General features: G+C 35.1%; 1 protein-coding gene across 1 annotated transcript; it reads left to right on the top strand.

Moving 5' to 3' along the window:
* Window positions 1–8,563: 8,563 nt before the first annotated feature.
* On the top strand, window positions 8,564–8,953 carry LOC131160898 (uncharacterized). The gene has a single exon (XM_058116773.1). The coding sequence runs from the start codon at window positions 8,564–8,566 to the stop codon at window positions 8,951–8,953; it is 390 nt and encodes a 129-aa protein (XP_057972756.1).
* The last annotated feature ends 7,215 nt before the right edge of the window (window positions 8,954–16,168 follow it).

Raw genomic sequence — 16,168 nt, forward strand, 5'->3', positions numbered from 1 at the left:
GAAGATATGCTTCATGCTTGTGTGCTAGACTTTGGAGGTAGCTGGATTTAGTTTTTGCCGCTAGTTGAATTTGCTTATAATAACAGTTATCAGACTAGTATTGGCATGACATCTTACAATCTTACAAGGTATTATATGGTAAGAGATGCCGATCTCCTCTTTTCTAGAATGAAGTAGGCCGAAAGGCAAGTTTTGGGTCTAGGGATAACTCAACAGGCGTGTGATAAAGTTTGACTTATTCGAGATAGGATCAGTGCAGCGCAGAATCGGCAGAAAAGCTATGCGGATACTTGCCGCCGAGAACTGGAATTTGAAGTGGGTGATCATGTATTTCTGAGAATAACTCCATTGAAGGGGATCTTGAGATTTGGGAAGAAGGGTAAGTTGAGCCGTAAATTTATTGGCCCATTTGAGATACTTGAGAAGATTGGGTCAGTAGCCTATCGGCTAGCTTTACCGCCATCTCTATTTCGAGTTCGTGACGTATTTCATGTTTCTATGCTAAGGAAATACGTCCCAGATCCTTCCCATATCATCAGCCTTGCAGAACTAGAAGTCAGTGAGGCTTTAGCATATGAAGAAGCTCCAGTACAGATCTTAGATAGGAAAGAACAAGAATTGCGCAATAAGAAGATACCGCTAGTAAAAGTTCTATGGAGGAACCACGTGATTGAGGAAGCCTCATGGGAGCTTGAAGATAAAATCAGACGGAAATATCCCCATTTATTTAATGAATTATAGAATTGATGTATATGCTAAGATAGTAATTTTATTTTATTGAGTTCACCGTAATTGTAATGTAGAGTATAAGTTAGGTAGTATATTGGTTTTGGGAAAAATTTTATTTTATGATTGTAATCTCCCAGAACTACGCATGTAACCACGGTATTCCTCCACCATAAGTGAGGGCGGGTAATAAAATAAGTAGACCATTTTGCCTTATGGAATGATAAAAGGGAATACAGACAGTAAATTTCGAGGACGAAATTTTATAAGAAGGGGAGAATGTAGTGACCCGAAGAATAATATTATTTTAATAATAATGAGGGAGAGAAAATGGAAACAGGAACAGAAGGAGGCCGTAGACTTCATCAACGAGTGCATAAGGGAATTTGTGGACGAATACAAGGGTTCCTCGACAAATACAGGGATTCGTCGACAAATTTACTGAAGGATTCGTTGATGAAGTGACGTGTCTCGTTGACGAATTGGGCCCTATAAATAGCAAAAAATCAGATTTTTATCCATTTTCAATACCGCTCTCTCTCTTTCTCTCTCTCTCTACAACCCTCTCTCACTTCTCTCTTCATTTTCGGGCCTATTCCTCGCTGGATCAAAGATCTGAAGCCACCATGACGTTCCTGGTGGAGTTCTCTTCAAGTTTGCTAGGACGGATCGTCGGTGGGATCAAGTTAGAATTCATCCTAAATTCAGGGTAAGACATTTTAGTCCATTTTTGGCATTTTGATAGTTACAGGAAATGATGTAGGCGAAGAAATACTGATATTTTGTTATGGCAAACGTTATTTTCAGGGTGTTGTATAGGAGGCCCTGCGGGTGTTAGGCCAGTATACCATAGGGGCTTTTTAGTAGTCAGGTAAGGGAAATATGCTATGCTAGGTATTTTTAAAATATTACACAGTTTATTAAATTATGAAAATTATGTATTAAAGTATGGTGTGGCTTGAGAATATGAATATAGTACGTAGATATGTTTTATGAATTTCAGTACCATGATTTTACGAATTTCAATATCATGATTTTACGAATTTTAGTACCATGATTATACGAATCTCAGTACCATGATTATACAAATTCTAGTATTATGATTATGCAGTTTCAGTGTTATGATTATACAATTCTCAGTATTATAACGTATAAATTACAGTACAGTTTATGTAGTATCATGGTTATTACGATTATTTCAGAATCATGGTAAATTAGATAGTTGTATATAGAGATATACTATATAGTATCAGACCCTGTTGGACTATGCAGTTACAGAGCACGGTACTGTTGCTATAGATATTATGTTACGTTATGAGTGTAACTACCTATTTAGATAATACGTGGTAGTAGGTCAATCACCTAGGCCCTTGACGTGGACAGGCTCCTCATCAGATATGGGTTGAGGTGGGCAGATAAGACCGATGGAGTATAGTGATTTATTCCTGGTTGGCCAGCCAAGGTAAATCCCGCCTACGGGCCGCACAACCCTGTTATGAGGGGTTAAATCATGACACACAGTTATCCACAGGGAAAGTTTTCAGTTACTATTACGTATATACAGATTTACAGAAATAGGGAACATACTTATGTATAATAGAAGTATTTTCAATAGTAACCTACGATATTGTTATGTTAAGCAACATGGAAAGGGGGTAAATTTTATTACTTGTACTGTATTTTCATATTAAGTTATACTTAATTATATGAAAACGAGTTTTCATAATATTGTAGCTCATTTGCCACACACTAGTGATAGCATATTTCGTCTTACTGAGTGTTGGCTCATCTGAGTGTTGAATCATTTTTCAGGTGATCCAAGTAGGCGAGCAGACCTACTACCACGTATTATCTAAATAGGTGGTTGCACTCATAACGTAACATAATATCTATAGCAACGGTACTGTGCTTTGTAACTGCATAGTCCAACAAGGTCTGATACTATATAATATATCTCTATATACAACTATCTGATTTACCATGATTCTGAAATAACCTTAATAACCATGATACTACATAAACTGTACTGTAATTCATATGTCATAATACTGAGAATTGTATAATCATAACACTGAAACTGCATAATCATAATACTGGAATTTGTATAATCATGGTACTGAGATTCGTATAATCATGGTACTAAAATTCGTAAAATCATGATATTGAAATTCGTAAAATCATGGTACTGAAATTCATAAAACATATCTCCGTACTATATTCATATTCTCAAGTCACACCATACTTTAATACATAATTTTCATAATTTAATAAACTGTGTAATATTTTAAAAATACCTAGCATAACATGTTTCCCTTACCTAACTACTAAAAAGCCCCTATGGTATATTGGCCTAACACCCGGAGGGCCTCCTACACAATACCCTGAAAACAACGTTTGTCAGAACAAAATATCAGTATTTCTTCACCTACATCATTTCTATATCTATCAAAAGGCCAAAAATGGACTAAAAGGTCTTACCTTGAATTTGGGATGAATTCCAACTCGATCCCACCGACGATCCGTCCTAGCAAACTTGAAGAGAACTCCACCAGGAACGTCGTGGTGGCTTTAGATCTTCGATCCAGTGAGGAATAGGCCCGAAAACGAAGAGAGAAGTGAGAGAGGGATGTAAAGAGAGAAAGAGGAGAGAGCGAGCGGCGTTGAAAATGGATAAAAATCTGGTTTTTAGCTATTTATAGGGACAGATTCGTCAACGAAACACGTCACTTTGTCGACGAATCCTCCAGTAAATTCGTCGATGAATCCCTGTATTCGTCGATGAAATTCAAAGTAGCCCAATCCATCTCTTGGTATTTTCTCGTCGACGAACCCCTGTATTCGTCGACGACATCGCATTTTGGAGAATATAGTAATTTCAAGAAATTTCCAGAATTCGTCGACTAGTCACTGAACTAAGATACCATGTAAAATATAATAATGTATAATTCACACCCATGTGGCTTAAAATACATCTGTAATATTTGAATATTCTATTTAATCATACTGCTAGTATTATAATATATCTGCTGTGATCCTATAATTTTGTGTGTGTATATATATATATATATATATATATATATATATATATAACCGTGAAAACTACCCTGAAAATTTGTATGTCATGATTTAACCCCTCATAACAGGGTTGTGCAGCCCGTAGGTGCGACTTAACTCTGGTTGGCCCACCAGGATAAGTCAACTAATACTTTTTCAATCCTCAGTCCAACCTTACTGCAATCCCTCCAAAGGTTCAATACTGGCATCTCCCTCGTCAAACTTGCCATCTCTACCCATAATTTTGGGGAGCCTGCAATTCCTCTAAGGCACGGTTGACGAAAAGTCACACATTATCTGAAATATGTGGTTGCACTCTAATATGAAATAGCTACGGTACCGTGCTCTACTGACTGAATCTAACTAAAATAATTCATCAGGTTCTGATACTATATAATACTAAAATATAATTATCTTACTGTTTCATCATGATTCCAAAATAACCATAACACTGTAAATCTGATATGAAAATACTGTAATATCTGACTGAAATAACTATAATATCTTATCTGTATTATCTGATTGAATAAACTGTAATATCTGAGTGTTATGGATTTGAAATTCTGGAAATCATGGTATTTTTGTAAGTCTTGTAAAATATTTGTCTATAAATTTTTTTTTTTTTTTTGTAAAATATCTATCTGTATAATTCTGTAAAATCTAGTAAGACATATTTTTCTGTACAAAAATACTGTATATCAGGATATTCTGAAAAACTATATAAACTATGTACTAAACAAATACCTACTCATGCCACACAATTAATAAAACTCATGTTCTGAAATCTATAAAATTGTATAATTTATACCCTGTATCTTAATAAACAAATACTATAATTTACTGATAAAACTTCTGAATTTACTAGCATAGCATATTTCCCTTACCTTGGCCGACTGAACTCGCCTACTGATTCTAACTCACGCCCACATCGTTCATAATTCCAAAATCTTGAAATTACACACACACATATATATATCCCTGTCAATCAACTGAATTTCCCAAAATAGTTTCATACTCACATTTCCTGAATCATAAACTACTTATCATTTACGTGGGTCCCTGAGGAAAAACACCCACTGAAAACCTAGCCTGCCTGCAATGTATATACCAACCCTGAATTATACAAAATCCCAATTTCTCAATTTAACATCAGAAATACATTCATATATAAGCTTATACCTCCAATAATTAAATAATCAACCCAAAAACACCCAAATAACGCCATTACCTAAGTTTTGGAATGGTGCCCCAAAACCCCAAATTGAAATTCTACTCCACCTACGTTGTAGAGAATCTTCCCAAGAACCTCGTGGTGGTTCCTGATCGTGAAATGAGGTTTAACAAAGTAGAAAATGTAGAGAGAAGGGAGAGGGATCGTGGGTTTGGAGAGGAGAGAAAGAGAGAATATTAAGTTTTAAGTTTAAAATACATCTCTCGGTTCTTTATAAGTTTCAGTACTGGCCAGAAAATCGTCGTTGATTTTTTGTGCTTCTCAGAAAATCATCGCTGGTTTTCTATTAACCGGCTTCAAATTTTAGTGTTTTACCTTTACTCAGCCGCGGTAACTTCCCAAAACCGTCACCGATTTTCTGACTTCTTCAGAAAACTGTCGCCGATCTTCTCCTGCCTTAGCTAAAAATCTATTTTTCTATTTTTTTTATTATTATTATAATTTTTGGGTCACTACAGAGCATGTTGTGCAAGTGGAGTTGGAGACCCAAGGCAGAAGTGCAGAGAGTTCTAGCTCATGAGACTTCAGGTATCACAAGATAAATTGGAGCAGAAAGGAGATTATGGTGTCGGTGGAGTTCCAAACTTAGGGCAAAGATGACACTGGTCATAATGCATGGAGTTCAAGCTCGGGAGATGAGCAGGATTACAATGGACTCAGAGGCACTATTAGGCCACTACCCTGGTATGATCCGATGTCTTATGTAACCATTACTACCATGAAGGATCCTATTGTTAGGGATTTATACTAAAAGATATGCTTTATGTAATCGGTTTTAGTATTTATTAATAACTTCAGTTATTCCATTTTAATAAGAATCATTGTGAGCAATGTTTGCCTGACATTATTTATTTATTGATTATTTATGTGTATTTTTTATTCTATATAGTAGGTGATCTAGTGTGTAGAGTACGACTTATAAACAAAAGATTAGATCATCAGTTATTATAGAATATAAGTTTATTATTCATAGTATTAAATGAAATTGGAGACACCATTGGTAGGACTGTAGCACAAGGTTTTAATAGGTCTTTCTTGACTATTAGGAATGGTACAATTCCAACTCCTTGTGCTAGTACACTTTGTGTGTATTGAACAGAACTGTCTTGGGGTAATTGTTTTTATACTGACTATATAAAACAATCAATACCTCATGGTTATTATGAGTGCTTATGTTTTTAATCCTGATATGATTATTGGACACGCGCATATAGTGTTTATTACTTTGATTTATAGAAGAGTGAGATTCTTTATGAGTCAATAAACTCAGTGAGTTGGGTGATGATTTTATGTGCATGGAGAACATTAATTATTGATAGAATCCACGTCCTAGTATCGGGATTGATGATACCCCTTGAGGAAGCTTTTAAGTTTTGATTGTGTAAAATCCTGTAGGTGGATTTTGAATCAGACACATTAAATAAGTTAAGTGGAAGGTCTCAAGGAATTAATATGTCAATTAATTAAATTGTCAGTAATTTAATTTAATATACGAGTATCTGTAATCTTTACGTTGGGAGATAGATAAGCATTTAATAATAGGAGCTAGAAATTTAATTTCGAATATAACAGGGAGTGCAGTTATAATTATTTAGTGGTATGAATTATAATTAACGTAATTAAGGATGAATCCGGGTTGGATTAGGAATTCTTAATTACGTGGGAAGCCCTAGTCATATTTGCCCAGAGGTGCTTGTTGTAGCCTGTATACACGTGCTCCACTCAGCAACTAGGGTACGACGAGCGAACTCTCACAGAGGTAAACATTTTCGTGAGAAAAGAAAACCCTAGTAGCCGCCTACGAGCCCACTCTCTCAGGAGCAAGGCGTGTTCAAAGAATATGGTAGAAGATTCTTGGTCATCTTCAAGAGCTCGTTTTCGTACTTACAGATTCGGGGTCAAACTAGATAGATTTCGCAGGTATAATCCTAATCGTGTAATTAGGGTTTGCATGATCAAATTAATTTGTTTTTGTTATCCGTATGCACTACAGCCGGATCTTGGAGCTATTCCGGAAGTCCTTTCAATTGGTATCAGACACTCGGTTGATACTGTATATGGATAATATTACCATGTTCTTCAAAAATCGAACCAATGTATGCTTAGGGTAGAACGTGTGCATGCACTAACCTCTATTTTGCAACGTTTTGTTTGGAAATTATGGTCACACGAATCTATGTTTCGTGATTGCGATTGTTTATTACAAGATTCGTAGCATGTGAACTTCAGTTATGGAGGCATAGGATTCTGTAATCTGATGCAGCTTCATCTGAGAAGGAGGCACAGTTGCAGCGTGTGAATAATGGTTGAAAATTGGGTGAAACCCTAGTTACAAAATGATGATCAGATGGTCCGTAGCAGCGCATAGTAGTGGTGTAATGGCAAACAAGGATTCACGGTGTTATGATGCAAGCTGCTTGATCATAATAGATGGAATATTTATTATATCATATTCCTTGTTTATATATGCTTGCTTGGCATGTTTGTTGTTCTTGTGTTATATCATTAGCATGTAAAATTTAAAATTTCAATGTTGGTTTATGCATGTGCAACTAGAGAATAAAATTAATTCACAAGTTATACTACAATTTAAAAAAAATAATTAAGGGAATTTGGAATTTTATTTGTTGCGTATATTTTAGTTACCAATATTTGAATATTAAATTTATTGGAATATTAAACACATATTTGTATCACTCATGAATTAATAACTAAGTGGGTGAGAGAATTTATTACATATAAATCACATGGTCTCCATCACTAGTTTATAGGTGAAGTAATTAATTTTATGTGATGATATTAGTATCTTCCTCCCCATCAGATGGAATTAATTACAGACTCACCAAGTATAAACTCTAGTAATTGTTAGTATTGGGTCACCTCTCCATCTGGGGATTCCCTACAGGACAATAGGTCTAGTATTATGTGATGGTACACTTAGTTATGAATAATAGTATCCTTACCATTTGAGTCACTACTATTGTTCATAGGACCAAAGCTAAATCAGCATTTTAATTTTCCTTGACATAGTTACTTGCTTAGATAGTAAAATTAATAGGTCCTCGCCTGTCTACACAAATGTTGAATAGTAGACGACCTCCCATCGAGGTATACTACTCACGATGTGCTAGGTTGCTAATAGATTCTTTAAAAAAAATATTTGTAGAGAGAACCATATTCTTTTAATTAAATTAAAAGTTTATTATTGCTCATCATAATTTGTTATAATATGTGATTCTCAAGATTAAAATGGCTTTCAATCCCCTAGCTGTTATTCTCAAAGAAAACAAACTGGTTGGACCTAATTATATTGATTGGAAAAGGAACTTGGATATTGTACTGACTACAAAGGAGTACAAGTATGTGCTCATAGAGGTATGTCCACAGAAACTCGGTGAAGGGGCAATCGATGAGGAAACCCAGGCTTACCAGAAGTGGATTAAGGCTGATGAGATGGCGCGGTGTTACATTTTGGCATCTATGTCGAATGTTTTGCAACATCAGTATCAGTCTATGCCTTCTTCCTATGATATAGTGTAGAACCTCAAAGAAATGTTTGGAGATCAAAATCGTGTTGCTAGGCAAACTGCAATGAAGGAACTTATGAATACTACTATGGTAGAAGAGACCTCAGTAAGGGATCATGTTCTGAAGATGATCGGTATTCTCAATGAGCTAAAGATCCTTGGAGTTGAAATCGATGGGGAAACCCAGGTCGATATCGTTCTCCAATTGCAACTCGACTCTTTCAAACAGTTTTACCTGAACTACAACATGAATAAGCTCTCTTACTCATTGGCGGAACTACTTAAAGAGCTTCAAGCAGCCGAGGGCCTCATTAAGAAGCCAACTATTGCTCTTCTGAGAAACGTTCTTTTTCTAGGCCAAAAGGTTGAAAAAAGCAGAAAAAGGCTCAGAACCCACAGGGAACTCCGCCAGTAGTATATGGGCTGCATGATGGAGTGAAAAGGCCTAAAGGCAAGTTTTTTCACTGTAAGTAGCCAAGGCAATAGAAATCACAATGTCCAATTTATCTCGCCAAACAGAACAACAAGGTATATCTCATTCACTAGTAGTTGAAACATTTTTAGCAGTGATATCTACTAGTACCTGGTGTGTAGATACAAGAGCCACTAATCATATTTGAAATTCTTTGTAGGGGTTCCAGCTAAGTGATGGGGAGATTTACGTATCTCTAGGAGATGGCACAAGAGTGTCAGTAGTTGTAGTAGGAGATATTTACATTTCTTTTTGGTGGAGATAGGATTTTAATATTGAAAGAATCTCTTTATGTACCTTCCATTAGAAGGACTGTGTTCTCAGTTTCCAAGTTGGTTGATTAAGGATATTCCATTTATTTTAATAGCTCAGTTGTTATTAAGTTAAATAAACATTTTATCTGTTCTGGTACATTGGTGGATGACCTTATATTATTAATCATGTTTCTCCTACAGTGCAACTAAATGAATTGAATAACACTGATAAACTACCATGTAAGAGAAAGAAACCTTCTGAATTGAACCAAACTTATCTTTGGCACTTACACCTAGGTCATATTAATATGATACGAATTTCAAGGCTGGTTCAGAATGGACCATTAGGTTCATTAGAAGTGGAGGCACTACTAGTCTGTGAATCCTGCTTAGAAGGTAAGATGACCAAGTGGCCCTTTTCGGCCAAGGGCTATAAAGCAAAATAGGCATTAGAATTGGTTCACTTTGATTTGTGTGGCCCCATGAATATCTTGGCTAAAAGTGGTTTTGAGTAAGCTTCATTGTGATAGTGAAAACAGTTGCCGCTCTCGTGGACATAGGCAAATTGCTGAACTACGTAAATCTTGTGTCTTTTGGTTGTGTTTTCATTCTTCTCATTATAGAGTGTTGCTTGTTTAGTATATTTCATCATCGAGTGATTGTATTGGTTGTTTGTTGATTAATTTGTGTGTGATTGTGTGTTTGCACTGTGCATCTGGCAAACAACAGAAAATTTTGATTTTTCAAAAAATGACCTTGAAAACACTAAAATTTGAAAATGCTATATTTTAGAAAGGAAAAAAAAAAAGGTTTTTAAGATAACCAAAAACTGCATCATGGATTGTGTCTTAAAAAGAAATTTTTCCTAAAAAAAGAAAAAGGAGCTTTTGGTTTTTTGAAAAGAAAACCCATAAAACTTGCAAAAAACACAACACCTTGAAAACTTGAATTTTCAAAAAAGAATTATTTTTCAAAATATGTTCAAAGCTACTTTATGAACAAAATTTTTAAACTTTATTTTGAAAATGATAATTTTTTTGTAGGAAAAATAGTAGAAACTCAAGAAAACAATTCAAAAAATGGCCAAAATTGACCTTTAGGCTGGCCAATATATTATGCGTCATTGGTTGGTTGACCTCCTATTTCAAAAAGCTTGGTCAACCATGCCTTAGAGTTCAATTGACCACATGCATGCAAAATCCATATTATAGAAAATTTCTATGCAAGTTTCACAAATCAAAGTACTACCCTACTCTAAATTGATCCTAGATGACATGAAAAGGCTAAATTCCAAACATGTAGAAACCTGCAAAAAGATTCATGCAATTTCATTTTGAAAGCAGTCTTCTTCTTCTATTTTTTGAAAAAATAATATCAACGACACTTCAATTTTGAAACTTGCAAACTTTCATAACATCATATTTTAAAAATAAGCATGCTAATATAGAATTCTAACATCCAAGAAATATACACAACAATACACATGTAGATACATGCTTTATATGAAATACGAAATAAAACATGCTTGAAAAGTTAGAGAAAAATGGTATGGATGACTTACCTATAGTGCTATCCAATGTAAGATAGTGGGAGATGTTAATACCCTATTTTGTCCAAGGTCAATATAGCCAAAATTGGGACTAATTGAGGGTTAAAAGAGCAATTCAAGAGTCAATGTGAGCGCAAGAATAGTTGGTTAAAATTCAGTTATTTTTCCATATATTTCGAGAGGCAAATCTTGCATTTAGGGTAATTTGAGACCTTAATTTTTGTAATTGGAAACTCATTTAATCAACAAGAGAGGTTTGTCCTTGTTTGAATTAAAAACTGGTCAAGGATAGGGTAAAAAAAGGGCCTAAACACCTCATTTGGATGTGAAAGTAAGCTCTTTTATAATAAAGGGAATTTTTGGAAAAGGAAAAGAAAGGAAGCCCAAGATTTACTCTATTTAAAGGGGCTTAGGCTTCAGAGCAACAAACACAAGAGGAGGCAAAAGGGGAGCATGTTGAGCACAGGGGAAGGGTTGCACACCCAAGCTAGAGAGAGTAAAAAAAGAAAAGAAGAAGAAGACTCTACCAAAATTGAGAGGCTCGCATGCAAAAATATGGGATTTCTCAATGATTGAAAGTATTAAGATACGAGGTAAGTATTTTGATCTTGATCTCTCCTTAAGATCATGCATTTGGTACATTTAAACTTTGATTGGTGGCCAAAGATGATGATTTGATACACTTGAGGAGGTAAGGTTGCTTAAATGACATCGATCTGCCTCATATGTGTGAGCACATGCTAAAGTAATTATTATTTTATTTTATTTTAAAATTAATATTTTTGAAAAAAAAAATAATTTACCAAATTGAAGAAAATTGTGCCCCAAAAAATCTAATTTTTTTTTAAAAAAAATTAGAAGGCCTAGAAATTAGAAAAAATAAAAAAGGAAAACTAAAAGATTGCAATTTCCTCAATTTTCGTATAAAAAGTTCAGAACTTTGCGAACTGCCCTTAACCATTTTGGACTGCTCTAAATCACCTAAGAGGATTTAAATAGCTAAAAATGAGTCAAAATTTTTTGAATTGACAAAAAAAATGCAGAAATAGGGTTTTGCCTCGATTTTTATGTGTGAAACCCAATACTTCACTAGGTTGTTCTTAACCATTTCAAACCATTCCAAATCACCAAAATGGTAAAAAAAAATGACCAAAAAAGAACATACAAGATAAAAAAAAAAATGGCAAGAAAAGACAAAATCAATATTTTATCTTGATTTTTGAGTGTGAAACCCAAGACTTTCCTGAACTGCTCCTAACAATTGATGACTACTTTAAATCACCAAAAATAGTCAAAAATGACAAAAAAAAAGAAGTCATATTTCCTTGAGTTGAAAGGTAGGGAGAGGTAATCAAGTCTTTTTGACAAATACTAATTTTCAAGGTAGGATTTTGACTATTCAAACAAAATGACCATCAACAATTCATCATCAATAAAATCATAGCTACACTTATCATCATTCTCAGCCTTAATGCCACTTTCAACCCCACTAATAGTGTAACGCTCCGGACCCGCCACATGGCCCGAAGTGTTATGAAAACGACATGCGTCTCTGATACCATTAACGTAGCGGAAAAATAATAATATAATACCTTGAATATATATTGTACCAGAGTTCTATAATCATACATCACCAAACTCATTTTACACATCCACATTCTCTATATTACAAAACATGAAAGAAATATAATAACACATAAAAATTAAAACATAACCATTTAAGTCCCACTCACAAAACTACCCTGTCTTGGAGCTATCTAAACTTGATCACCCGGATGACCTGAAAAGATTTAACATATGATGGGATGAGATACCTCTCAGTAAGGAAGAAATAGTTTATAACAGTGTGTGACTGAAATGTTTAATATACAATTAAAATATCTATCCAAAATGCATCCACGATCCACAAGTAATCCCATAACCACACAATGTCAACATCTTTGCCAACCAATCACATACCCACAATCATCAATATTTTACTAGTTATTCCCGAGAATAGAGAAATCTACCTGCCCATATAAGTAGTTTCCCTTTTGCTCTAGTGCTAACACCATGGCACTCACCTTTCTCAGTAAGCCCTCGGGTTATGTATCCAGGTAAAGTCATCGAGAATAGGGAAGATCACCCGCCCATACAAGTGGCTTCCCTCTACTCTGGTACCCACAATTAATTACCAAAGTACTCTCCTTTCTCAGCAAGCCCTCGGGTGGAGTAATTAACTTTACCATAAATACTTAATTAATTAAAGTCACGCTTATACCCATATCACAATCAATCCACATAGAATATTCATACATCTTCCAATTTTTACCCACACATACATCCACATATCATGTAATCGTCCACACAGGACCCTAACAAATCACAACATAAATGTCCACATAGGACTGGTCCACACATGACTAACCAAATCATAGCATAAATGTCTACACAGGACTGGTCCACACACGACTAACCAAATCACAGCATAAATGTCCACACAGGACTCAAAACAACACTCCGTTCATAGTAAATAGGTAAACAACCCCCTCATACCGCTGCCAATGTTTACCTCCCAATATAATCGTCCATATAACGACCTCCTCATACCACTGTTAGCGCTATATCGTAATTTACATGAACCACAACCCACATCAATAGACAACCAACCATTCAACATATCAATAATTCTATCACAATATACACCACATCAACATATTCAACTAGCCAGAATTCACAATCAAACAATATTCGCATTCTCAATAGTTCTTCATTCCACAATATCCATAATCATTTAATTATCAAAAATGGTTTCAACCACACGATTTTTCCCTATATAATTTATTTATCTAAAAACAACATTTCAATACCATCAAAGTTTAGAAAATTATACCTGTATATATATAAATTTATACTCTAAACTAGTCATTTAAAATTATTAAAAAGTCATTATAAAATATTTCCCCTTACCTGCTCTTCGAAATTCGACCCAAAATCAACAAAACAAGACCTTGTAATTCAGAAATTTCAAATTCCTCAAATCTTAGCAAAACACCCTTATAACACTTCCTAAGCTCCAAATGACAATATTTGCTAAGGAAATTCTAAAATAACTCATTTACCTTGGTTTTGAGATGTTTCCCAAACTTCTCAAATCAAAGGTCCACTCCGCCTATATTGTAGTGAATCTTCCTAGGAGTCTCGTGGTAGCTTTCAATTGTCGAATCGAGGTGAATTTGGCCCGAAATTGAAGAGGGAAGGTGAAAGGGCCAAATTTTTAGAGAGAGAAAGAGAACATGCAAGAAATTTTCGCTGAAATGAAAAAAAAAATCCACTATTTATATGCAGGGATTTGTTGACGAGACACGTGGACTTGTCGATGAGTTCTGTACACAATTCAGCGACGAAACATCCAACTCATCGATGAATTTCATTATGCGAAAAACCCCTCTTGGTAATTCCTCGTCGATGAGACACGTGCCCTCATCGACGAGCCAATAATAACATTCATCGACGAGACCAGTCAGTTCATCGACGAATGCTTGCTGCCACCTTTTCGAATTTATTCTTTCTTCCCTTCTATCTTCCCTATTATTTCAAATTATTAAAATTTGTCGAGTTGTTACAAATAGCCTAGTTAGCCCTCCTTTCCCCACTCTCAATCATCTAAGTCCCACTTTCAGCCCTCTCAACCTTCTTTGGCCCATCTCAACCCTTTCATCCCCACTCTCAACTCCATCAATAGCCTTGCTCTCCCTCTCCTCCCCACTTTCAGCCCTCTCAACCCTCTTTGGCCCACTCTCAACCCTTTTATACCTAGTCTTAGCCCTACCAGCAACCCTGTCAACCCTTTTTTCAGCCCTCTAAGCCCCATTGTGTGCGCCTATAATTGATACCAACCTTCTTTGTCTCATCCCCTTCCTTTCTCAATTGTTCATTCCCAATTGTTCAATTATCACATTGGACTTTAAATTTGAAATATCATTGCACCAAAAAACTTAAGCAGCATCATCATCGGTCCACTAATGCAGGTATATTTTTACAACATTACTTGCTCCAAGTTGTTGTGCTACATCTAACACATCTTTAGCATACTCCACTTTTCTCAATCCATCATCAAATCCCTTGATTTCTTCAATCCAATAATAGGTCATAAACCCCTTGTGTCCCAATGCCCCTGTCATGCCATCTATATCTAATAAAGATATACCTTCAACACTACACTAGTTAAAGTGATCAACCTTAGATCCATAGGATATCCTTTTGCCCTCAAATTTAGTAATGCACCCTCTGTGGTGCTATTCAATGGTGAAGAATTCTTCTTTATCCACCCATGGCATTTAGAAAAACACATAACACAATAAAATTAACCCCAACAAAATAATAGGTACTCCCACAATACAGATTTGGGAATAGTTATTCCTTGTCTATTCTTTGTTATGGACTTGTAAAAGAGTTTCACATTATTATTTGCTTTATGATATCAACATAACTTTTTGTATAAATAATTGTAACTAACATATAACTAATTTGTTCCAAGGAATAGTCATTCCTTAAACCAAACATGTAGTTAGGATTTTGCTGGGCAAAAAGGTTAAGAGCCTTGCTGTAGAGTTTTCTTGTTTCCCATCAAGCTAGCCTATTGGCCTTGGACATTGTCCTCTTATCATGAAATTCAAGTTATCCAATTTGAGATAAATAAGCCAACGTCTACACATTCCCCACTTTTATGACCACTGCAGTCTATCAAGCCTGATTCAACCTTACTAAATGAGCCTAATATAAGCTTATTACATGAGTTCAAACCATCCCTATCATCAAGTCACTCATGAATCAAAATGAGCCAAGTCCATTTGTTCATATTCAAGTACAAATTATTTATTAAATGAATCAAAATTAAAATTGTGAGCGAATGAAATAGATAGGCTCTTATGAGTTAAGCTCCCAAGTGGCATTGTTTCATTTGCAAGCCCCACACATCCATGTGTTAAGGGGTGATGCTTTACTAATTCTTAAAGTGCAATCAACTTTTGTTTTTTGTTTTTTGTTTTTTTTGGTACTTACACAAAAGATAAAACTCAAAAAAAAAAAAATACATTGATGAATGGATTGAATATTTATGGCATGTCTAATTTATCGATCCGAATTTGAATCCAATTTATCGGTTAGAACTTGAATCCAATTCAATATCAAAGTCATAGCTTAGCAGGGTAAAACACATCCGTAGTCACTGAACTTTTAACTAAAAAATTTAATACCACTAAACTTTAAACTTGTGTTAAAGTCGTCCAACTACAATTTTTTGTGGTGTCCCCCTTTCCATCCACTTTAAACGACTCTTCGTTATCTATGCTGTGCTGGAACTTGTTTTTGCGT

This window comes from Malania oleifera, chromosome 7, assembly GCF_029873635.1.
Source record: "Malania oleifera isolate guangnan ecotype guangnan chromosome 7, ASM2987363v1, whole genome shotgun sequence".
NCBI lineage: Eukaryota > Viridiplantae > Streptophyta > Magnoliopsida > Santalales > Ximeniaceae > Malania > Malania oleifera.